At 38.4% G+C, this 26,717-nt stretch overlaps 1 protein-coding gene across 3 annotated transcripts in view; it reads right to left on the bottom strand.

The window, feature by feature from the left end:
* The window catches only part of TMEM245 (transmembrane protein 245), a 99,208-nt gene that overhangs the window by 50,330 nt on the left and 22,161 nt on the right, over nt 1-26,717 (bottom strand). For 2 of the 3 annotated variants that reach the window (XM_036087425.2, XM_078061565.1), the window contains exons 4-9: nt 24,943-25,059; nt 21,941-22,159; nt 19,243-19,412; nt 16,172-16,195; nt 11,078-11,182; nt 4,146-4,228 (exon numbers count right to left, since the gene is read on the bottom strand). In XM_036087425.2, the coding sequence (XP_035943318.2) occupies nt 4,146-4,228; nt 11,078-11,182; nt 16,172-16,195; nt 19,243-19,412; nt 21,941-22,159; nt 24,943-25,059 (718 nt within the window). The remainder of the gene's footprint in view (nt 1-4,145; nt 4,229-11,077; nt 11,183-16,171; nt 16,196-19,242; nt 19,413-21,940; nt 22,160-24,942; nt 25,060-26,717) is intronic. The other variant, XM_036087426.2, reaches the window with a different exon arrangement.

Genomic DNA, 26,717 nt, shown 5'->3' on the forward strand with positions numbered 1-26,717 from the left:
ATCTTTAATGACTAACAAGTATCTATTAGGCCTGATAAATTCTTGCTGGCTACTGTGAAAACACTTTGCCAAAATACTCACACAGGTATCCTAAGAGCCACAGATGAGAGGAGCTGTTGTGAGGCCAAGTCAAAGATCTTGGCTCTGTCCAGACCTCCTCACAAGGAGTGCCCTCTAGAAGACACAGGGCCAAAACCACCTGAGCAACCCTGGCTGGGACACGCTGGGATGCGCTTTGACCTTCTACCAACCAGAGCCAATCACTAACTCTCCTACACTAAGTCAAGAGGGATCCCTTAGGAGAAACCAAGTTCCTACAAATTGGACTGGTGTACCCTCATCTTCCTGGGTAAAGGTTAATCTGTATCACAATATGACCTACCAAGAGAACAATTAAAAACAACTTAGCTTAGCCTGTTAGGATTCCTTCCAAGTAAGGGAAGGGCTAAGTCACATTCATTACCATTTTAATGTCATCTCCTAATGAGGGCCATGAGAATCAACAGGCTTGAGACTAGTTAACAGAAAGCAGGAAATGGACTCCAAGTGAACAGAACCATCCAAGACAAGAATTAAGATGTGCTCCAACTTCAACTTCATTTTCTATGAAGCTCTGTAAAGATGACACTATCCTGTCTTCATATTATTCATCAGCTCACTGAATACACTCATGGGGAGTCAAGGTACCTACATAGGGTGTATAAAATGTGCACATTGGAAATATATGTGACCAATTCCTTTTTTATTTTTTAAGATTATTTATTTGAGAGAGAGAGAGAGAGAGAGCAAGTGGGGGGAGGGGCAGAGGGAGAGAAGCAGACTCCCCAGTGAGCAGAGAGCCCGACACCAGGCTTGATGTCAGGACCTAGAGATCATGACCTGAGCTGAAACCAAGGGTCAGCCACTTAACTAACTGAGCCACCCAGGGACCCCTGACCAATTCTTAACTGTATCTCCTCCACTAGGTATACCCACATGAATTTTCCACAAAGTCAACTGTCTTCTTCAGGACAGGAACCCACTTGGGTACTGAGACTATAAGAACCATTAGTATTCATGTCCACCCCCATTAATCTGCTGCAAAAGAATCAGACTTTCCACAAATCATCAAAGTCTAAACAGCTTTTAAAAACCTTCCTGCATGGGGCACCTGGGTGACTCGGTTGGGTGCCAGACTCGTGATTTCGGCTCAGGTCATGATCTCAGGGTTGTGAGATCAAGCCACGCGTCCGGCTCCCCGCTCTGCACAGAGTCTACTTGGGTTTCTCTCTCTCTCTCCCTCTGCCCCTCCCCCCCGCTTGTGTGTGCTCTCTTAAATAAATAAATCTTAAAAAAAAAACAAAACACAAAACTGCCTGCATGGAATATTACACAGCAATAAAAGGGAACACACTAATAATACATACAACACCTTCAATGAATTTCAACAGAATTATGCTGTAGGTGTGGCTATAAAGGGGTGGCATGAGGATTCTTGTGGTATGGAACAGCTCTGTATCTTGATGGTCTTGGTCTTGATAGCTTACAGGAAGCTACACATATGATAAAAACTGTGAGCACACACACACACACACACATACACACGAGTGCATGTAAAACAAGTGAACTGTCCATTTCCTAGTTTTGTTATTGTATTATAGTTATGCAAAATGACAACATTAGAGGAGGTGGGGTGAAGAGTCCATGGGACCTCCCTGTGCCTTTCTTTGCCATGTCCTGTGAATCTAGAATTATTTCAAAATTTAAAAATAAAAACAAGCAACTTTCTAAACTACTCTGATCTAGGGCTCCCCAGACTGTGTGTGCCTTCAATACAGTAGTAGAGATAGTCAGTCCTATTGCAATTGAAAACCAGTACAGAGAGGCTCTGGACGTCTGGACTTATTTCCACTACAGAAGAATGACCATCAAAGAAGAGGAGCCACTGAGATATTAAGGCTGCCAATTTTTTAACTTCACTCCAGATCTCTCTCCTGAACTACACACCAACAAAGGCAATGGCCTACCGCATGCTTCTGCTTATACTTACCATAGGCACCTCAAATTCAACAAGTAAAAAAGTAAGTGAATTCTTTTCCCCACCATATCTGCTCCTCTATTTCCCATCTTGGTGAATCTACCATCATCCACCAACTTACAAAGCCAAAACCACAAGTAATGCTAGATTTCTTCCAACTATATCCAACTAATCACCAAATCTGTCCATCCTGTTCATTGCCACTATAACTATCCACAATTAAGGGCTTCATCATCTCTTACCTGGTTTACTCTGGCTTTTAACTGATCTAAAAGGCTCAAATCTTATACCCTGGTCCATCTTTTCTCCACAGTACAGAGGGAAAAACTGTTCTAGAATGAAATCTGTTTATGCCAGTTCTTTTCTTCTATCCTTAATCAAGATAATGAACATATCTATCATTCTCAAAAGTTTCCTTGTGCCCCTATGTACTCCCTTCCCAGAGCCCACTATCCACAGACAACCACTGATCTTTCTGTCACTATAGATTAATTTGCATTTCCTAGAACTTTGCATAAATGGAATCATATTGTATGGACTGTTTTTTTTTTTTTTTTTGCCTGACTTCTTTCACTCAGCATAATTATTTTGAGATTCATCCATGCTGCTGCATATATAGTTAATTTTTATTTAATGCTAAGTATTATTCCTTTGTACGGATATACTACAATTTGTAACTAATCAGAAATATTAAGGACAAGCACTTGAGTATGCTCTGGGTAACAGGAGATAAGTGCAGAGAAATATATTCTGAAAGATATCCTTTTAAGGATATTCAAATATGATTCTAAACCAAGTTCAAGAAATGTCCAAGCAGGTTTTACATAAAGAAATAAAGTCAACTGAAAGGAGAAAACCAAGCTAAATGTCAATTTACAATCCTAAAACTGGCTGAATATTTCCTACTTAAATTAGTGACTACCTTGGAGTTAAAAAAAAAAAAAAAAAAAGGCCATACAATTTGTCATCAAATTCAACAAGGTAACATAAAAACCCCTTTCACAGAAGCCAAATTAAACAAGTACAAAAAGAGATCCTCTAAGACAGGGGTTGGCAAATTTCTTCTGTAAAGGGAAAGAGAGTAAGTATTTCAGGCTTTTGCGACATAAAACCTGTGTCACAACTACTCAATTCTACCTGTTCTTGCAGTCCCAAGACAGCCATAGACAGTATGTAAATGAATGGGTGTGGTTTGTTCTAATAAAACTTTACAGAGGTGCCTGGGTGGCTCAGTCGGTTAAGCATCTGCCTTTGGCTCAGGTCACGATCCCGGGGTCCTGGGATCGAGCCCCACATCAGGCTCCTTGTTTAGCAGGGAGCCTGCTTGGCCCTCTGCCTGCCACTCCCCCTGCTTGTGCTCTCTTTCTCTTTCTGTCAAATAAATAAGTAAAATCTTTAAAAACAACAACAAAAACAACAACAAAACTTTACAGAAATAGGTGGTTGGAAGTCGCCCTGAGCCACAGATTGCCAACCTTGCCTCCAAAACGATACAATGTGAGGGTGCTTGGGTGGCTCAGTCAGTTAAGCATCTTGACTTGGTTTTGGCTCAGGTCATGATCTCAGGGTAGTGAGATCGAGCTCTGCATCAGGTTCCACGCTCAGCTGCAGGTCTGCTTGGGATTCTCTTCCTACCCTTCTCTCTCTACCCCTCCTCCCACTCTGCTCTATCTCTATAATAAATAAATCTTAAAAAAAAAAAAAAAAAAAGATACAACGTGGAAACACTGCTGACTCTGCCACTGGGGGATTATCTCAATTTCTTAACCTTTGATCCTGATTCCTCATCTGTGAAATGGGGATTGTCTCTTCAATCTCCTCAGTCACTGTTAGGAACACAGGACACACTGTAGGTGAAAGTGCTTTGCAAATCATAAATATATTATAAACTGTAATCTCATTTCAAATATAAAGACATTGACCATAAACTGTTCCCAAAATCTTAAGTACTTCCCTCTCCCACCACCCCCAAAACATGCCGTTCTTATGCAAAAATGACACCATTCATCAAAGCTTTTCTCTTCCCATCTTTTCTCTTCCAAGGTAGCTGCATCAATGAAGATCATTTCGTGAAATGATACTAAACCTAGGGCATCCATTTCTATTTTTGCCAAAATAATATCCTTACTTTGCCCACTCAGGGTGATTTGCTAGAGTCTCATTAATCAAATTGCTTGTGACTTCAATCATGTGTACACTCTCTTGATGTACCTGTATTATGGATAGAAAAGAATCTCAATAAAAAATAAGCCCAATTTAACATTTATTTTTCTACACTATTATTGGAACTATGCTTTTGAGTCAAATAATTACGCATCTTAGTTTCAATTAATTTAGAACCCTGTACTGAACAGCTGCTATACATAATGTCCTATGACCCTCACTATGGAATTTAAAAAGTACATAACAGCTCCCTGACTTCAAGCTCAACAACTTCAGGAAAAATTACATAAAATGATACATTCAAATATTTATACATATACACAAGACAAATAAGTAAATATATTCAGTTCACACACATGCCTATAGTATATGTAAGCAAAACCAACGGTGCATGAGCTTACAAAATTATGATGCAGTGTGAGACATACAAGCAAATAAGGAATTTAGTAAAGCTTTGGAGTAAAAAAAAAAAACAAAAAACAAAGCCAGCTGAAACTGCACCTCAGAATTTACTTTGTTAAATAACCAACAAGACGAGGAGGACAGAGGTGCCTGGGTGGCTCAGTTGGCTAAGCGTCTGACTCCTGATTTCGGCTCCAGTCATCTCAGGGTTGTGAGATCAAGCCCTGTGTCAGGATCCCCACTCAGCGTGGAGTCAGCTTGAGATTTTCTCTCTCCCTCTGCCCCTCCCCCTCTCCCCCACCCCCAAAATTAATTAAAAACAAAAAAAAAAGAGAGGGATAAAAAGAAACAAGCCAGTGTCAGAGAACATGCTCTATATTTTACTATTTTTTTTAAAGATTTATTGGAGAGAGAGAGAGAGAGAAAAAAAGAGAGAATGAGCAGGGGGAGGGGCAGAGGGAGAAGCAGACTCCCCATTGAGCAGGGAGCCCAACATGGGGCTTACTTCCTGAGATCACAACCTGAGCGGAAGGCAGCCACTCAATGGACTGAGCCACCCAGGTTCCCCTATATTTTACTATTTTTATTTTTATTTATTTATTTATTTATTTTACCAAGTATTTTACTATTTTTAAATTAGGCATATTGAGCATATGGTTTATCCTGGTATTCCATGTTTACCTGAAAGAACATGATTCTGGGGCTCCTGGGTGGCTCAGTTGGTTAAGCGACTGCCTTCGGCTCAGGTCATGATCCTGGAGTCCCAGGATCGAGTCCCACATCGGGCTCCCTGCTCGGCAAGGAGTCTGCTTCTCCCTCTGACCCTCCTCCCTCTCATGCTCTCTGTCTCTCATTCTCTCTCTCGCAAATAAATAAAATCTTAAAAAATAAAAAATAAAAAAATAAAAATAAAAAGAACATGATTCTGTTGTGGTCACTTCACATTGGCTGATAGTGTTTTTCAAGACTTTTATATTCTTACTAATTTGCTATCTACTTATTCTCTCAATTTCTGTAAGAGGAGTATTACTGAATCACTGGTTTTTCTATTTCTCCTTTTAATTTTGAATATTTTGCTTCATGTATTTTAGAGCTCTATTGCTAGGAACATACACATTTAAAATTGGTATATCCTACTGCAGTATTACTTCACCATTACGGAAAGTCCTTATTTCTTATTTGTCTTTAGTAATATTTAACTACACTGTCTGATATTAATATAATCATTCTACAACTCTTATGTTTACAGTTTGCATGGTATATCTTTTTTCATCCTTTTACTATCAATCTTTTCATGGCTTTGAATTTTTTTTTTTTTTAAAGATTTTATTTATTTGACAGAGAGATAGAGAGAGAGCACAAGTAGGCAGAGCGTCAGCCAGAGGGAGAGGGAGAAGCGGGCTTTTCGCTGAGCAGAGAGCCCGATGTGGAGCTCGATCCCAGGACCCCGGGATCATGACCTGAGCCAAAGGCAGCCACTTAACCAACTGAGCCACCCAGGCGCCCCTTCATGGCTTTGAATTTCAAAGGGAAAACACTTATAGATACCATTTAGCTAGAACTTGCTGTTTTATATCCAGTCTGAAAATCTCTGCCATTTGATTATTTAATTGCTTCACATTTAATACATCCATTGATATGACTGGATTTAGGTCTGCCATTTTGCTATTTGCTTTCTGTCTCATCCCTATTCTTATTCTTTTACTGCCTTCTGTGTTAAGCAACTATATTTTTAGTATACCATTTTAGTTCCTCTAAAATTTGTTAGTGGTTGCTATTTATCTTGAGCTTACCACATCTTTATCACAGATCACCTCAAGTTAATATTGACTTACTTCCAATAAAATATAAGAACTTCATACCAGTATAATTCTGTTTCCTGGTCTTCTTTTTGTGCTATGGTTATACATATATAGTTCATCTATGTGTATTATAAACTCTGCAATACAGTGTTTTACTCTTTTACTTTCCTTTAAATAGTCCTGTTGTTTAAATAAACTGAAAAGGGGGGGATATAATTTTTATATATACCCACATATTTACCAAGTGCTCTTCATTCTTCCCTTTGGATACAAGTTATTTCTAGAGTCATTGCTCTTCAATCAGAAGGAATTCCTTTAGCATTCCTTACAGTGCGGGTCTGCTATTAACAAATTCTCAGTTTGGGTTATCTAGAAATACTTTTATTTTGCCTTTGCTTTTAAAGAATAGTTTCAGAGGGGCCCCTGGGTGGCTCAGTCAGTTAGTGTCTGACTTCAGCTCAGGTCATGATCCCAGGGTCCTGGGATCGAGCCCCGCATCGGGCTCCCCGCTCTCTCACTCTCATGTGCACGTTGCTCTAATAAATAAATAAAATCTTAAAAAAAAAAAAAAAAGAATAGTGTCAGTGAATATAAAATTCTTGGTTGACTAGTTGTTTTTTTCCCAAGACTGAATATGTCATTCCAACATCCTGAGGTACTCACTGTTTATTATGAGAAGTCAGTCATTATTTGTTTTGTTGTTTTCCTGTGTGTGATGTGTAATTTTTCTCTTGCTTCCTTCAAGATTTTTTTTCTCTCTTTGGCTTCCAGTAGTTGGACTACGATGTGTGTCTAGGTATGGTTTTGTTTTGTATGTATTTATTCCACTCAGCATTTGTTGAGCTTCTTGGCTATTTTAATGTTTTTCATCAAACTTGGGAAGTTTCTGACCATTATTTCTTCAAGTATTTTTTCCATTCTTCTCCTTCTCCTTTCACTTTCTGGGATGCCAATTACACGTCTGTTAGTCTTTGCTATTGTCCTACAAATCTTTGAGTCTCTCCTCATCCACTATTTTAAAAATATTTTGTTCTTCAGATTGGATACCTTCTATTAATCATTCAAATTCATTCTTTTTTTTTCTGGATCTCAAATCTGCTGTTGAGCCTATCTAGTAAATTTTTCATTTGTTACTGCTCTTTTCAACTCTAGGATTTCTACTTGGTTCTGTTTTATAGTCTCCATTTCTCTGTTGAACATCTGCATTTGTTTACACATTATTAGCATACTTCCCTTTAATTTTTGAACATATTTATAATAGCTGCTAAATCCAACATCTGCACTACTTAAGTATCCACTTTTTTGACTGTTTTTTTTCCCCCTCCAAGTCACACTTTTCTGTTTCTTTTATGTCTGGTAATTTCTGGTTAAAAAATTGTTTAAAAAATGTGTTGTAGCAACTCTGGATTTTGTTTTATTCTTCTGAGACCTGTTATTTGTTTCAGCAAGCAATTAACTTCTCTGTAGTTAAGCTGCGAAATCTGCCTTCCCTGTCACTGATTTTTCTGCTCGGTGTTTTTTATTATTATTTTTTAAAGCCTAAAGCCTTCCCCTGAGCCTGCATAGCTTAGCAGACAGCAAATGATTCTGGCAGAAATCATGCCCAGATACTTCACAATACAAATCTTCATTCTCTGCAGCCTGAGATGTGTGAGTTGAGAAATGCAATCAAAGGCACAACCAATTTGCAAATCTCCCCAGGCTTTCAAAGTGCACAGGGCTCCTTGAGGTCTCCCATATACCAGTTTAGGATGTATGGCTTATTAATCTTCTTATTATTAAGCCCTTCATGGTTCTCTTGCTTCCAGAACCTCCCCCTTTAATTTATAGCTGCTCTGTTACCAGCCCCAAACCAAGTCTACCACCTCCCACAGGAAAAGCTTCAGGTTTCTGTTGCCCAAGCCAAGCAGGATGAGAAAAAGTCCAAGCAAGAGAGCCACAAACTACCTGTTTTATCAGCTGCAGTAACAGTTTTTCATGAGGAAATACTCCTCAAATTGTTGCCTAACTGATGGTTTTCCAATGCCCTGACATGGTGTTTTTAATAATTTTTTTTTAAGATTTTATTTATTTGACAGAGAGAGCACGAGCAGGGGGAGGGGCACAGGGAGAGGGAGAAGCAGACTCCCTGCTCAGCAGGGAGCCCGACACAGGGCTCAATCCCAGAACCCTGGGATCATGACCTGAGTTGTGAGACACTTAACCGACTGAGCCACCCAGGCGTCCCAGTGTTTTTAATAATTTTATACTGTTTTGCTCTTCCTTTCTGTGGGAAGGAATTATCTGACATCATTGCCCTGTTATTACCCAAAGATGAAGCCAAAAAGAATTCTGACAAACTGGGTATGGATACAAAAGGAAAAAATGTAGTCAAGGATGACCCTAAGGTTTTTCACCTAAGCAAGTAGAATGGAGTGGTCATTTACACCAAAATAGACTATCAGGAGAACAGACAAGCAAGGAAAGAGCTGAAATTCAGTTTTTGACATGTTATATTTCAGAAGGCTATTAGACATTCAAGTGGATATTTTAGAGAATCCCATTATTGAATAAACTAGATAACCAATAAGTTTCCTTCAAAAGTTCAGTTTGCATAAGTCCTAGACCACAAAAAAGTGGTTCAGTAATACATGTTATCAAAGTTCAGGAAAGCAGAAGCTTGCTGAAGCATGGGTTGAACAAAGAAAAAGGATGTGAAAAATGAACAGAATTGACGTGAGCAGTCAAGAAGACCCTATGCAAAGAAACAAAGAAAGGAAAGTGGAATAGAAGAGCAGGAGAAAGGAAAAAGAGACAAAAAAAAATGGAAGATCATACTGGTATAAGGTTTTTCTAAGAACTAGAATAGAAGGTAAGAATGTATAATGGCAGGCTTAGGCAAAATATAACAAAAACAAAAAAGGTCTCTGAACAAGTCTATACAGTTTATGTAAGTGACTATACATGATCAATATCCAAAGAACAGATAAGAACTACATAGAAACTGAAACAGAGATATGGAGAGAGCAAGTTGTTAGAAGCTGAGACTGAGGACATACTGAGTCTGAAAATAACTGAGAACAGGACTTCCAAGTGGAGATTCACATAGCAGGAAACAATGAAATCCTTTAGTAAATTCTGCATATTAGATTATCTATTGATAACATATCTCTACAGCACTATATGAAAATTTTTCATATCCATGATTTCACATAAACTTCACAATTCCTGGAAAGTAACATATCAAAATCTAGGATGAGAAGTTCAGTGGACTTCAGATAAAGATTAAGATATATAATAAAAATTTATTTTAAAAGTCAGTAAGATATATCACTATCGAGAAAATTTTAGCTGTACTTTAGAGAATTTTTTTTTTTAATAATGAAGGGTGTTAAAACCTGAATGTTTGTATCCTCCCAAAATTCTTAGGTTCAAATTCTAACCTCCAATATGATGGTTAAGAGATAGGGCCTTTGGGAAGTAATTAGTTCACAAGGATGGAGCCCTCATTATGGGATTGGTGTCATTATAAGACACAAGAGAGGTGATCTTTCTCTCCACCATGTGAGGGTACAAGGAGAAAATGGTCATTTCTAAACCAGACAGAGTGCCTTTTACCAAGAACTTGACCATGGTGGCACCTTGATCTGAGACTCCCCAACTCCACAACTGTGACAAATAAATGTTTGTTGTTTAAGCCACCCAGTCTACGGTATTCTGTTACAGCAGTCCAAACTAAGAAGAGAAAGAAATGGAAGTGTAAGCTGGAAGGACCTAGACAGTAAGACATAAAGATTCTATGGTAAATTAGCAGAAAGACCAATGGGACAAGAAGGGAAGGAGCTAATTAAGAAATTCTGATCTATGGTGATGGGTATTGAGGAGGGCACGTTCTGCATGGAGCACTGGGTGTTATGCACAAACAATGAATCATGGAACACTATATCTAAAACTAATGATGTAATGTATGGGGATTAACATAACAATAAAAAAATTTAAATAAAAAAAAAAAAAAGAAATTCTGATCTAGTAAATAAGGAACTAACTAGATTAGGACTCATGAGACCAGATCACAGTTCTCCCATTAAAAAAAGAAGCCATTTATTCTTCACTATCTCAATTTTTTTTAATTTGTGCTCATTTCTGAGGACTTTGATAACAAAATTAAAATGCACGTAAGAAAATTAAAAGTAGGCAAATTCATGGCAAAACTAATAATGCAGGGCGCCTGGGTGGCTCAGTTGGTTAAGCGACTGTCTTCGGCTCAGGTCATGATCCTGGAGTCCCGGGATTGAGTCCCGCCCGCATCAGGCTCCCGGCTCAGCGGGGAGTCTGCTTCTCCCTCTGACCCTCCCCCTCTCATGTGCTCTCTTTCTCTCTCTCATTCTCTCTCCCTCAAATAAATAAAATCTTTAAAAAAAAATAAAAACAAATAATGCAAAAATCTAAATAATTTAATTGTTATATATTTATAAGCAAAGTAAGCTTTCCATGCCAGCTTCTGCCAGCTTCTTGTGCATACTACAATTCTTTTTTAAGTAGGCTCCACGCCCAGTACAGAGCCCAACTAGGGGTTTGAACTCACAACCCTGAGATCAAGACCTGAGCTTATACCAAGAGTCAGATTCTTAACCAACTGAGCCACCCGGGCGCCCCTGCATACTACAATTCCAACAAGAGTTTATCAATGGCAATAGTAATTATCATACTCTACCTTTGCAGTCAGGAGTAGAGCTAAAAGAAGGGTTCCTATTACTAACAAAAATATGATGAAAATGCTTATTATTTTGTCTAACATCTTCTCCAACCAGATGATCATCTGCACAGAAACAAAAAAGAGAATTACTTATCTTTCAAGCACAACTTAATAAAAATGCATACATATTCAAGTATTATTAAGACAAAATAGGATAGTCAGCATTGCAAATCAAACTATGGCATAATGATTAAAGCTGTAAGCAACTTCAGAAAATTAACTAATAGCATTAATTACTGTTGTTATATAAAAAGAGTTTATTAACTAATGATGTAATGTATGGTGATTAACATAACATAATAATAAAAAAATAAATTAAAAAAAAAAGTTTATTATTGTCCTATCTAAGAAAAGGCAATTTGAACATAATCCATATTTACGTTTGAATTCTCATACAGTGGTATATTTACATTTCAAATTGTAATTTGTAATTGGCAAATATTCTAAACAACATAAAATATTTAAATGAAATAATGATAATACATTAGCTGACCTCAAATCTCATGAAATTTTACTGTCAATTAGCAAATATAGATAGCTTTACAAAAAATAGGCCTCTTACAAAACAGGTATGCTCTAAATTATACAGATAAAATAGGAGCAAATTAAAATAGGAATTACATTCAAAATATTTTTTCCCTTTGATGCCACTAGGGTTACAAAAACAGTAATAATAAAAATCTAATGTTAAGGTAATGATAAATATCAATTTCAGAATACTACCGGGGGGGGGGGGTCAGCAGGTAGATGCACAATTAGGAGGGGTACAAAATGGGCTTTAATTACATAGGTTATGTTTTATCAAGCTGGAGGACAGACTCACTGATGTTCTTTACATCTTTTTATATTTGAAATATTTCTTAACAAAATACTTTTTAAAATCTGATATTCCACTTGAAATCTCCATTCTTTTGAAAACATAAGCTTTAGGACAAATTGGCTGTAAATAAAGAATAATCATTATTGTAATGGTTATTCCTTAATCAATAATTAAAATTATGCTCTTCCTAAATGCTACTTGACATTCCATTTTGGGTATAACTTCTCTCATCTTTCACAATCACAAATAATCCTACATTTAAAAAAATGTTTGTTTTCAGAATATATAATTCTGACAGATTTCTAGAATTTCTGCCATGCAAAGCTACATTTAACATTTCAAAAATAAAATCAATTAGATGACTGCTGAAATACCACATTGCACCCCTCAACCCCTACATAAGCTACAGCATTGCTGAATAAGTTAGTCTTAATTTAAATCTGAATTATGCTCTCCAGTGAGTTAAACAAACAAGAGCAAATGGTGGTTAAAAATAAAACATGACTTCTAAAACATTTTCCATTCCAGGCTAAAAGCTTGCATCCCTTTATCTTTCATGAAAGATACTATCACTAAAAGATCAATGCAGTGAGCTCAAAGATAAAAAGTTCATCTTTTATCTTGACAATTACAGCTTCAAACAGAAGAGTTAATTTTCAGTGCATGCTACCAAAGCATCAAAGACAATGCAGAGATTAAAAAAAGTAGTATCAAGTTTTTAAGATATGGAAGGTCAGATGTCATATTTTGAATATACATTCTAAAATCAATGAAACTGAAAAGTTTCACAATTAGAAACCAGCTCTACACAGAGTTCTTGAGACAGTTTCCTGAGAAAAGAGCTAGGGTTGTATTATTCTTCTTTGTAGTTCCCAAGCCTGACAGTGCACGGCCCATGGTGAAAGCTCAAATATATATCTGAACAGGCAAACATAAATAATTTCAGAATTAAGACCAGATCTGTATTCACAAATTACAATTTCTAAAAATAACTTCGGAGCCCCAATTTTTTGAAAAATGTCTATTCTGAAATATGTTTTTTAAATGTAAATGATGATTTAGAAAGTACAACTAAATTTAAGACCAGGTATTTCTAACATATAAAACATGGAATTCACAAACACATTATGAATATCAACATTACAAAATCAAGCTTTATGTTTTCAAACCACGGTAGAATTTTCCTACCAGAAGCCATATACCTAGGGATTGGAAAAAATCCACACTAAGAGTCACCTAAATAAAAATTTATATTCAGGGCTAACAGTGAGGGTTAGAGGTTTCATTCAAAATTTAAAATAAATAAAACCACTTAAGATGCTCAATATATAAACTAAAAAAGATGGGGAGGAGAATCTATTCACATTATAGACAGCTAAGGTACAGTGAAAAAACAGGACAAAAAGGGAGACAGAGAGAGAAGGAGTGGGAAAGAGAGACCAGGAAAGACTTATTAAAGAATAAAGGGAGATTTTTTTTTTTTAAAGGTCAAAACAGGAGAAAAAAATGTGTGGCTGGGGGCAACTGGTGCATAGAACGACGGACCAATCAATAAAGAGGAAATAACAAAGTGGACAGAAAACTTAAATGGAGGATAAGAACCCCAAGAAAGAGTGAATGGAACAAGACTCTCAAGGAAACAGAAACTCGGACATCGAAAGAGAAACACAGGGGTGCCTGGCTGGCTCAGTCAGTTAAGCATCTGCCTTCAGCTCAGGCCACAATCCCGGGGTGCTGGGATCAAGCTCTGCTTTGGGCTCTCTGCTCAGCAGGGGAGTGCGTTTCTTCCTCTGCCCCTGCTTGTGCTCTCTCTCTCACTCACTCTCTCTCTCAAATAAATGCATGAAATCTTAAAAAAAAAAGAAAAGGAGAGAAACATGGACAAAAGAAGCAATGGAGAAGCAGAAGGGAATGGAGGAGAGAATTCCTAAAGAAATGCCAGAGGCACTGTCCAAGGAGACAGACTCTGTGCTGTACTCAGCTTTGGGCAGCAGGATCCACACCACCTGTCATCACTGCCATCAGCTGTCATTAATGCCTGCCTGTAGAAATCACACTGTCCCTGGTGATCTCCCCAGCCTTCTAAGCTCTGAGAAATTATCTTAGTTATTAAAATTTATTTTCTTAAAGGGGAAGGGGAGTAATTTTAAAATGACATTCTGAAATGTTTCCAGTGTGAATGAAGGGCATGCATTTTTTAAAATTTAGAGAGGTCAGTAAATGTATGGTTATACTGCAAGACTTTGAAACTTCTAAACTGGCTTTATTTATAGCAAGCTATTAAGAAAGTTATCGTTTCATTACTGAGTTTTCTATTTCATTATTCTGGGCCTTTCATTTTGCTTTGTTTTTTGAACCAAATTCTAGTTGAGTCTTAGTGCAAATAACCAACACTAAAAAATAAAACAAGCCTTGAGAAATAGGTTATGTCTCAATTAACCACAGGTATGTTCTCTCTCACCCTCCCTTCCCTTGAATTAGTTTCCTAGTTCACTCCACTTGAACCTGAAAAACCAAATACCCAATACTGTAAATTTTCTGACCTTGGATGTAATGTAATAAAACAGACCTCAACTTATTTATGTGCTTTCCTAGAACACACAGTCCCAGAACTTACAGCAGCACTCCTGCTCTCCACCAATGCTTTACCTGTGCTACACGGAATCATCAAAGAAAGGAAACCGTCACTTGATCTCTTAGGAATCTTTTAAAACTGAGTCACAACTGGTTAGCTATGAATTAGGCTCCTAAATTAGGTGATCTAACCTCATGTAGTCACCTAAGGTTAAATCAAATTGCACCTAATGACTTTAGCTCTCCTTTCTCTCATCCCTTGAGGACAATTTCATTTCAATATACACAAGCTGGAGCAGTATATAAAACCACCTCTTCTGATCAAAATAAGAAAATGTGACTTTTGTTTGCAGCACTATCATTTGCCAAGGATTGAACTCATTTACTCATATTAGTTTTGCAGGGAATGGAGGTACAGACAGCAGCATGTACATTGGTGGGAGCGAGGGAGTGCCCGGTAAGTGTATGTATGTATGTATGTATGTATTTATTTTACACACTGTTTATTTTCAATTCAAAGTTCAGAAGTTTAAGGCACTGTGAAGTCCCCTCTTTCTTCTTCTTCAAAAGAAAGAAGAAAACCCTAAACTCTAACCCAAATGTGTCACCTTGGTCTATTTCTAAGAAGTACCACATTCTTCTTAAGGTCTGCTATAATATCTCCACTGACAATTTTAGAGTTTTGTTGTGCCTAAACACAATACACATAAATGTCATCTCTTGCTATCTGTCTCAGGGATTTGCTGAATTTAAGTCTAGAACTACTATATGTGGGCTACATGTCACAAGTACAGCACTCCTAATTTATCTGGATTATCCTTTATCGAAGTTATTAAAAATGTACCTATTTCATGCAAATCATGTGAAGCATTCACCATACATACAACCTCATACCTTGAGAAATACGAGGTCACAGGCCATGACCACCATCTTTTTTAAGTTAAAAATGAAATTCTAGAATAGCTGCTATTAAAAAAAAAAAAAAAAGATACTATATAAAATTACCAGCCAAGTAAATCGAGTATTTCACAAATTTATCTTTTTAAAAAATTCCTGTGTCATTTATAAAATAAGTAGCAATAAAAAGTTCTCTTTCTGGGGCGCCTGGGTGGCTCAGTCAGTTAAGCATCTGCCTTTGGCTCAGGTCTTGATCCCGGGGTCCTGGGATCCAGCCCAGCATCTGGTTTCCTGCTCAAAAGGGAGCCTGCTTCTCCCTCTCTCTCTGCCTCTCCCCCCCACTCGTGCTCTCTTTCTCTCAAATAAATAAATAAAATCTTTAAAAAAAAAAAGTTCTCTTTCCTTTTCAGTAACTATTGCCTAATGTGCTCTCACACATCAAAGAAGACTAAAGTAGGGCTACATTAGAGCTGAAAAGGAACGTCACTCACTCACTGTGGACAGAAGGACTATAAGACAGAACTTCTTACACACACCTGGGCAAGGAGATAGTAACCATATATCCTAAATATATAGCTTTGGGTGTTTAGCAAATTGTACTGTGATAGTATCAACATTTCACGACCTTCCATAGCTTATTAATTTGAACTTTAAAAGCAAAAACTAATTTTGACATATGGACAGAAACAGAATGAGAATGGAGATACAGGGGGAAGTTACAGAATTCAATAGTAAAAACCAACATCCATGTGTTCATTTACCTTCTTATTTAGCCAGTGCCAGAGCTTGAGGATAGGGGGTAAGGTAAGAAAGAGAAGATAAGAACAGTGGAATATCATTAGAGAATGCAATAATAGTATGAAAAGAAGAAAGTCACTGAGAGTATGAGGAGGAAATAATCCCAGACCAAAAAAACAAAACAAAAACTAGAAAAATAATTGTAATGCATTAACAAAGTTTTAAAATCAAGTGAATATAGTATTCATTTAAGATATACAATGATTGAAATAACCACAAGCTTTGTGGGCAATTCAACAATTAAAAATACAAAAAATAGCCTGAATGCTTATCAGCTTAAATAGTCACACCAAATTCCAAAGATCAGAATAATAACTAAGATTCTTTCACATATCATGTACCAAAAGGATTTTTAATTAATGTTCATATACTATGTGTTCATTGAACTCTGTGGTTGTAGCTTTATAGTATTGGTTATTTCACATTTTTTTAAACAGTAAAACACATCAGAGCTCATTTGGAACAATGAACACCTGGCCAAAGAGCAGACACATCCAAGATTCTGTTAATATTTGGTGTATTTCCTTCCATCTCAATTTTTCTGGCACACATCCTTCTACTTTATGTAACATCCTTTCTTTCACACTAACATTACCTCATCTAAACACCTCACAATATTTAGCACTATAATAACTAATGCTAGTTAGTGGACACATGATGTAAAACTTCTTAAACATAGGATTTAAGGCATTATTAGTGATATGAAAAGTATAAAAGCTAAAAAGCATAATTTTATCAGAGTAACTGTTAAATGCTCTTTGCAGAGTTTTTTACTAAAAGTACACTCAATGCACGTTTAAAACTATACTTCAAACAATCTCCTGTAGAGGAATATTTTCAAAAACAGTAGTCTAATCAATCGAAATTTAACAGAAACATGAAAAACAGATTTATTCCCCAAAGCAGCAGCCCATATATATTATATTAGATAAAATATAATTATGGCATCAATTATCACTAGACACTCAGTTTGCGATAGACATTTATTCTGATATGTTTTATTATTATAGCCCAAAATGATAGTTTTATTCATTTTACCATCTCCCTTAAGAAGAACAAATTGGCATATAAATTTGAATAAAAAAATGACAAATTTTGACAAGGCTACTCCATCACAAATACTTTTGATACCCCCGGAACTTCAACTGACACAACTATAGAGTCGTCCTAAGTGAAGGGTTCCAAATACAAGTCCGTGGGATTCTGAAAACAAGATTTAGTGTCCATCCCTTCTGATAGTGGTACGGCTGTCAGAAGTTAACTGAAATAAGAGTCGCCCCCTTTAAACAGTCTGAAGGACTAAATCTGCTCTAGTAAGACAAAGCTGCACCCTATACCAGGAAGATGTGATAAATATGTTAAAATTTGTGGGAAGTCTTAGACTTCTTATTTAAAAAGTTGAAAAAAGTAAGAATACAAATAGGCAAATCACAAAATAAAAATATAAATAGCCAATAAGCAAACTCTATTTTTTAAAATTTCAAATTAAAACCACACTGAGATACTTCTTTTTATGAAACTGAAAAGGACATTTTGTTACACTATAACATCTAGTATTAGCAAGAGCTCAGGAAATGGGCACTGCCTTATGTTACATTGATGGTAATTAAAACTGGCAAGCTTTCTGGAAGACAGAAAGACCGACTCTTGGTTTCGGCTCAGATCATGATCTCGCGGTTGCAGGATCGAAACCCACGTTGGGCTCTGTGCTCAGTGCGGAGTCTGCTTCAAATTCTCTCTACCTCTCCCTCTCACTCACTCTCTCTCAAATAAATAAATAAAATCTTAAAAAAAAACAAAAACAAAAACAAAAACAGAAAAACATATCCCCCTGCATCTCTGTTGCCCAGGAGATGTTACCATGGCTTTAAAAGATTTCTTTCCTTCCACCTCACGTGAACTCCAGTTATTCTTCTCATCTCTATCTACGCTGGTTTCATCTAACAGTATTAGTGACTTCACCTAACCTGAAGTCATGGACGGACCTGCTCAGGGAAACAGTTACTAGGCTCTGTGAGGAAGTCCGGCTCACAGAGCACAGCACCCACAAAGACCTCGACTGGGTCTCGCCTGACTCTCCAGCCTCGCTTCTGCATATATCCCACCATGCCTGTTTCCTTGGTGCTCCCTAAGAAGTCAGGCTGCGGCAGTCTCTATCTACCTCTGCCCTGCTCCGTCCACCTGTTCCTCCTGCCCTGTCACCTAAGAAACTCCTACTTGTGCTTCAAAATTTGCTGTGGCACCACCTCTTCTGCAAAACCTCCCCTCTCCCACTGCCTCGCCAATAGTGAGTCCTTTCTTGCTCAGTACTAACACTGTACTCTGTACATACTTTCCTCCACAAATTAAAACCACAGCTAACACACAGAGCTTATTATGAATCAGGCTCCAATCTAGGAACTGTACGTCTATTAACTCATTTAACCCCCACAGCCGTTCTCCGAGACACATGCTATTATATTTATTGTATTGGTAAGGAAAACAAGGCATAGAAAGGTTAAGAAATTCATCCAAGATCACATAGCTAGTAAATAGCAGAACTGGGATCAGGGTTCATGCTCCTAACCACTGCATCTAAATTTTAATGGACTGCTGTCTCTCCACTAAACAGAGCTCCTGCATCTAGTTTTCTGTGAGTCAGTGGATTTTCCTGAGGACCTAGCCCATTATCTGACATGTGGAAATTACTCCAGAAATACTGCACTGAGGCAGCATTACCTGGCAATATAATTTTAGGCAAGTCACATAGCCCCTCTAGATTTCAATTTGGTCCTTATAAAATGAGGGAGTTGAACAGGTGCTCCATAACATCCTTTTCTCCCATTTTTAAGAGGGAAAACTACTTATACAATACTGACTCAACCTAAATCTATCCTACCCTTACAGAAGCCATAATTCTAAACTTTAAATTTCATCACAGATGTAGACATGAAACGTGTTATTGACAATCATAGTATGAATACCAAATACCATGACATGGAATATATGCATATATAAACTCCATTAAAACAGCCCAAGTCTTAAAATACAATACCTTGCTATCGACTTTTAACAAGAATTTTCCAAGCCCAACAACGGGCCACGGGGCGAGAGCCTCCTGCCGCTCCCTGAGGAAGTGCTCCACGGCCTGCCACCACACGAGGCAGCGTTTCTCCAAGAAGTCCACAACTCCAAAGTGAATAACAAGCTTTTTGAGGATCCAAACTAGAAGGAACGAATGCATATAAAACCAAAACATAGATTACAAAGTTAGAACGTGAAAAGGTCCTTTAATTTCATGTGACGTTTCTAAAACAGTGAAGCTAATATTAAATAAAAATCAATTAAGAAAAAAAAAGGCAAGGGGAGAAATGAAAAGTTCATGGTATTCCAAACTGACAGAATTAGGACAAATAACTTTTTACACAATCCCCACCTGCCCATATACTACTTTCGCTGTGAAGTCCGAATCCCTGAAGGAGCCAGGGATTATTTCATAGACCATATAAACATAAGATATTCTGATCATGAAGATTTCAGTGACTACAATCCTGGCCCCTCACACCTTACCCTTCCGGGATGAAGAATCCTAACCCCTGACATGTCCCAATTTCCTTGGCTATTATAGATGCTCTTGCCAAATGTTACTCTTCTCCTTGGATGTTTAACGTTAGTGGCCAGGAAAGTATCAGGTATTCCATTTGCATCATGATTTTATACGCCTGGTATTCCTATTTCTCTACTTGATGCTGCTCTGTACATCCGAATCTCTGAGCAGGCTTCAGTAGAGAAGTAGAGTAGGGACAAGGAGGGTTGTTACAAATGGTCCCTGAGGCTACACAGGGCACAGCTTCTGCAGAGACCACTCACAGAGCACAATATGTATGTACCCTCTGCACTGGGCAGCGAGGTCACCCTGCAAGCAGGGGGTGAGCTTCCTATTAAAGGCCACCTAAGAAGGTGGTGGGGCCAGAAGGAAGTGCTATTTATCTGTGGGGGTGCCTTGAAGTCTGGACCCTGGATAACTGATCCCAACTACTATAATTTCCCTAATTCCGAGGATTTCTGTGTCCTTACCCCTGGCCATACAATCTAATGGTTCACAGTTTACTCTTTTGAACCGTGAGCTCAGTGTTACATACCACCTCAACAATTCCATCATTAACATTTTTAAATCTCTAGAGAGGTCCTAGGAAAGCGCCTATGGTCTCTAGAATAAGCCCAGAGTAATTACAGGCTGTAGAAAATGTTCTGGGGGCCACCTGTTCAAAGCCTGCTCTCCCAAGCCATGTCAAATTGTTATGATGGCCTGAAGGTCAAGAAATGACTAGGATAAATGTTAACTCCTGCTAACAAATTTTAAAGAGAAGGGGGTTCCAACAGTACCTGACACAATTTGGCAGTATAAAATAAATCATTTGGCAAAACCAAAAATGTATGGAACAATCCAGAAAGAGCAATTTAAACTATTTCACTAAGCATTTCTATAAATTCCTTAACAGAAAGCATGGCTATGGTATGTACTTTGTGACTAGCTCCAACTGCCAAACAGAAGTTCTGTTTGAGGATGCAAGAAGCACATACAAACTTCGACCTCGTATTCTATGTTCCCTAAGGACAGGCATTATACAGTGTTCTGGTCCTAACAAATCTTTCATTTTTTTTAAAAAAAGGTAACTATTTCATTAACTGTCCAAGTTAATGAGAATCACAAGTTTTAAAACTAAGGATCTAGAAGGTAAATGGTCCAATGAGTTTAGATTTTTAAACCATGGTGGAAAACAGGCTTCCAAAAAGGAAATTATGTTTAAATCAATAATGAAAAGCTTTGATAAAGAAAAGACTAATCAAATTTAGGCGGTATCTGGATGGCAGGACCCTGAGCATCAACTGAGGACTTAATAAATTTGGCAAAGGGGAGCACCTGTGTGGCTCAGGTCCTGATCTCAGGGTCCTGGGATCAAGCCCCACACAGGGCTCCCTGCTCAGCGGGGAGTCTGCTTCTCCCTATGCCCCTCCCCCCTTGTTTGTGCTCTCACGCACGCGTTCTCTCTCTCAAATAAATAAAATCTTTTAAAAAGTAAATAAATAGGGGCGCCTGGGTGGCTCAGTCGTTAAGTGTCTGCCTTCGGCTCAGGTCATGATCCCAGTGTCCTGGGATCGAGCCCCGCATCGGGCTCCCTGCTCCACGGGAAGCCTGCTTCTCCCTCTCCCACTCCCCCTGCTTGTGTTCCCTCTCTCACTGTGTCTCTCTCTGTCAAATAAATAAATAAAATCTTTAAAAAAAAAAAAAGTAAATAAATAAATAAATTTGGCAAAGGTTCTGACTGCAGTAAGAGGTTAAGCCCAAACAATCAGGAAAGCATGAAATAAAAGACTCTTCTTTTTTTTTTTTTTTTAAAGATTTTTATTTATTTGAGAGAGAGAGAATGAGAGAGAGCACATGAGAGGGGGGAGGGTCAGAGGGAGAAGCAGGCTCCCCGCCGAGCAGGGAGCCCGATGCGGGACTCGATCCAGGGACTCCAGGATCATGACCTGAGCCGAAGGCAGTCGCTTAACCAACTGAGCCACCCAGGCGCCCAATAAAAGACTCTTCTAAAATTCACCTGAATTACTTACTTTTCCATCCTCAGAAGACAGCTTTAAATATACAATTGTTTTATCTTAAAAGAGAATAATATTACCTCAAATATTAAAATCCAAAATTTAAAGAAAAAGAAGGCTCCCAAGACCAGACCACAGGGACCGATCACCTGCAACAGGCACTGGCAGCAACTGTATAATCCACAGGTTCAACCAGAGCTGGACTCCAATAATGGCCCACACGAGGGACACGAAGTAGATGTCGCTGGTCTTCTTCTTCCTGACAAACGTTCCCATTTCAGGCCTTTGTCTGCCCAGAGTGGGTGAAGGGGAGGAAGGTGAAGGAGAGGAGGACAGCGCTGGAGGGGGCTCTCCTCTGTCCATGGTTTCTGAAAAGGGGGGTAAAATCACCACCATATTAGTCCACATTAGTTAGCAGTCCTACGGCGCAATTCACTAAGCTACTCTACTGTAAGCCTTCAAAATGGACTCTGACAGCATGATTACACTGGGTTAAAAAAGAAACAAGGATCTGGATGTGTGTTTGCATATGCACTGAAAAACGTGTGGAGAATTACACTACCGACCGTATTTAAATCTAGGGAAATTGAGGGGCGCCTGGGTGGCTCCGTTGGTGTGAAGCGTCTGCCTTTGGCTCAGGTCATGATCCCAGGATCCTGGGATCGAGCCCCGCATCGGGCTCCCTGCTCGGCGGGAAGCCTGCTTCTCCCTCTCCCTCTCCCACTCCCCCTGCTTGTGTTCCTGCTCTCACTCTTGCTCTCTCTGTCAAATAAATAAATAAAATCTTTAGGGTGCCTGGGTGGCTCAGTTGATTAAGCGACTGCCTTCGGCTCAGGTCATGATCCTGGAGTCCCTGGATCGAGTCCCGCATCGGGCTCCCTGCTCGGCAGGGAGTCTGCTTCTCCCTCTGACCCTCCCCCCTCTCATGTGCTTGCTCTCTCTCATTCTCTCTCTCTCAAATAAATAAATAAAAAATCTAAAAAAAAAAAAAAAAAATCTTTACAAAAAAAAAATCTAGGGAAATTGAGTTTGTTGGGGGGTAGAGCTGGGTATGGTGAGTTTTTTATATTTTACTGTATACATTTCATACTGTTCAAAGTTTTATATATATGTAATTTAAATAAAAATTATGACAAAATAGCTGAGAATTATAATTACCCCATGAAAACTCCTCAAACTGTATAAAGCAACAAATATTAAGATACAGAATTCCTAGATATAAAAATGTCACCTCTTTTAATATAATTTTATTAGATATATATGTATTTCTGATACAACACGGCTTTTCAGTGTCATTTCACCTAAAATGGAGCCAACTGCTCTTATAAAAACAAACCCAGGGCTTTGAAACAGGTCGTTCCCTTAGAATGAGAAATAAAACAACGACAGATTGCTGGGGGTGAGGAATTTTCAAATAAAGGAGACCATACCGAATGAGTTCACATAAAGTACTGTTTTCTAACAATGCAACTACCAAGTTACCTTTTACTATAGGGTTATATTATTTCTATTTCCTGGTTTTACCAAAACATACCATATACCTCAGAAATCATGTAAGTCTTAAAGCAATATTATTCAGTATATGCCATGATGATGAAAATGAGTAACACCCTACAACTTGCATTTTGCCTTCCATTAAAAAAGCTAATGACAAAAGAATATTATATTTCATAAAGTCTCAAAAATAAAGGAAAGAAACAAGAACCCCCATCCTGTCCCATAGTTTTTACATAGTTTTATGTAGTTATATCGTGTTCCACTTACCCTGTCGCACTTTCTTCCTTCAGCTGAATGTCACCTCCAGGAGAGCTAAGACCTTGTCTGTCTTGTTCTCCCTCCGCTGAACAGCACACAGAATAGTACCTGACATACAGTGGGTGCTCCCTAAATACTGTTGAAAGACAACCTTCCGTCTCATTTCATAATGTTCATAAGGAACTACACAGTAGCCCTCTGAGTGCTGTATTATAATGTCCTTAGTGCCTCTCCTAATGTTAAATGTTTATCTGTGAGTAAACTCTTACTACTGACACACTAGAACGCTGTAAGTCGGCCCATCTCACCAGAACTAACATTCCACCCTGAGGTCTGGGGCTAAAGCCCAACTAGTTATAATACGCTTCTGTTTGACTCTGCTCTTTAAGAATCTTTCTAATTTGGAAACTGCATGTTGGTGGGTGTGGTAGATACTTAGAAGAAGAGTATGTTCATCACCAAAACATCATCCCCTCCTTCATTCTGAAAACATGATTCAATGTGAAATAAAAATGTGTTTTCCTACCACTCCAAATGACTTTTCTTAGCTGATCCCTCCTTTCAAGAGTTTTCTAAAGTCAGTTGTTCAGGAAGAGCTCACGAAAAATATTCTGTAACTGCAAATCCCCTGGCACTAGTAGACCGCTTGGCACAGAGATGGCCCTTTCCATTCCTAAACCCTGTGTGAGGACAGTGTGACTTTAAAGCTGATGTAAATCTACCAGCTGGATCTTTTGGAGCATGGTATCCAGAACAACCAAACAGCCCGCTTTAGGGGAAACAGTTAATATAGTAACAGCATGAGGCATGCAAAGCAAACTTTGAGAAGTAAAGCAAGAAATGCCAGAGAAATGGATGACTGTAAGAGAGAGAAAAAAAAAAAAAAGTTGGGTCAACAACAAAAGCAAAATGTAAAGAGAGCAAAACAGAACAATGGAGAAGAACTGACAGCTATAGAAGTGGAAAACAAGGAAAGGATTGAGTGGGAAAAAATATGGAAAAGGTACACAGGGCACCAAGAAAAAAAAATAAAATGAAAGGAAAGTGAGAAGGAATAACAAAAGAAAAATAAGAAAAGCTTTTTTTAAAAAAGAAAAAAGGGAAAAGATAAAGATTCAAGAAAAGAAACATAAGAAAAGCTTTTTTTAAAAAAAAAAAGGGAAAAGATAAAGATTCAAGATAAGAAACATAAAAAGGTAAATAATTAAAAGCATGAAAAAAGTGATTATGTGAGAACAAAGATGAGAGGAGGAAAAAGTGTAAAAAGAGAAATCAGACGAAAAGGAAGGACCAGTAAATTACATTCTGTGATGCTCATGTCCTTAAGTTTATCCTTTATAAAGTGTCTTTCATTTTCAGAATGATTTTGAAAACATTCCTTCGTAAGGTCAGTCACCTGCAGGGTGGGCGGAGGGCGGGTCCTCAGGGTTTGATTCGTACCCTGTGATGGAGATGGCCAAGGTTGCCAGAGTAGAAGCTGCCATGGAAATAACCTGCCCTGGTAACTCTGCTCCTGTAAAACAAGTATGTGTTTTTACAACTTTTTAAAGCAAAGTGGGAAACAACTGTTACAAGCGGAAATATAGTCCTAAGATTTCAAAAGCAATAAAACAAAATGGTTATTAACTGATCCACTGGACCAAGGGTTCTTTACCAAGGGAGAATGCTTAAGAATCAATAGGAAAGTCTGCTAAAAATCTGGCTCCTGGACTCTGCATATCAGTCTCCCTTAGGAATTTCACACTGGTGCATGCAGCTCAGAGTGGAGATCTAAATGTGGAGTCCTGCTTTTTTACTTTTTAACTTCACAACTTAATGTAAATGCACATCTCTGCTGAAAAACACTGCCACACCAAGTCTGTGAGTTTCCTGAATGCAGACTGTCTTACTCTCCTTTGCATTACTAGCTCCCAGTACCGTACGGAACAGCCAACACTCAGTGCCCTCGATAAGAACATTCTATGAATGAATAGGCAAACATATGGGTACAATGCAAAACCATATAGCTCCATAAGGTGCATAACTCAGCACAGGCAAAATCCACCACTGAGAGTCTAAAATACATTACTCTGTTTCATGTTATATGTTCCCATGTTAAGTTCCTAAAAGGTAGTACACCAAGCTTAATCATTTGCACTAAACTCAAATAAAACACTTCCCAATGAGGTCTGTCTGTAATGGTCAGCCCTTCATCTGCTATGGCAGACCACACAGACGAGCCACCCAGTGCCAGGTTCTAGCATGCTTTCCTCCTCCAAGGGACTGGAAAGCTACAGACTGTACTCCTTAGATCCCCTTGCAGCTAAGGTCCCATGTGTAAGGCAGTTTCTACCAAGCAGGCACACCTGTACAAGACCCAGAAGACCAAAGTGGGACTGACTGTAATTTGGGCACTCGAGTGTCAAACAGTCATGGAGGCATATGGTTTTTCTGCAGGAACTTACTTAGCAGAAGTTCTAAAAGTTCTGCTATCTGATCTCTAACTTTGTGGCAGCTGTGGCATTTTGCTCAAATAGTCCTTTGGTGTCACTGAGCACTTTTCCCGGTTATACTGCTTCTGCCTCTGTCAGATCCAAGCTTAATTGTCTGGTCTTCCCCAAAATTCTATATGCTAACCAATATCTCTTTCTATTCTAGCTAGTGTGGATTCTACTGTCCACAACTAAGAACATTAACACTCACCAAATCATACACCCACACTCATAGAGATGGGACCTCACTTTTGGTAGGCCAATATACAATGTAACAACAGAGAATTCTGCCAAACCAATGAAAATAGCTTTGACCATTCAGAAAGCCAATGAATTTCAGCTCCAAATGAATTCCACCTACTCAACAAATCCAAGGCTGGCCATCTCCCAGAGACAAGTAGGCCAGGCCCTGAAATGGCTCACCGGTAGGCCGAACCATCAGGATCAAGAGCATTCATCTTACTCAACCATATCCTATTCTTCCTCTAATAAATGCCTAACAGAGGTTTGTTTTTAGGCAATCCAAGAGAAAGTCAAACTCATGATCTGGGAAGAGAACAACTGGGACCTATTCTTCTGGCCTAAGTATGTAAGGTGTTTCTTACACGCCAATAAGGGAACAGGTTGAGAGGGAAAGACGCTGTTGGGGCGCCTGGGTGGCTCAGGCATTAAGCACCTGCCTTCAGCTCAGGTCATGATC

The sequence above is a fragment of the Halichoerus grypus genome, chromosome 14 (assembly GCF_964656455.1).
Source record: "Halichoerus grypus chromosome 14, mHalGry1.hap1.1, whole genome shotgun sequence".
Taxonomy (NCBI): domain Eukaryota; kingdom Metazoa; phylum Chordata; class Mammalia; order Carnivora; family Phocidae; genus Halichoerus; species Halichoerus grypus.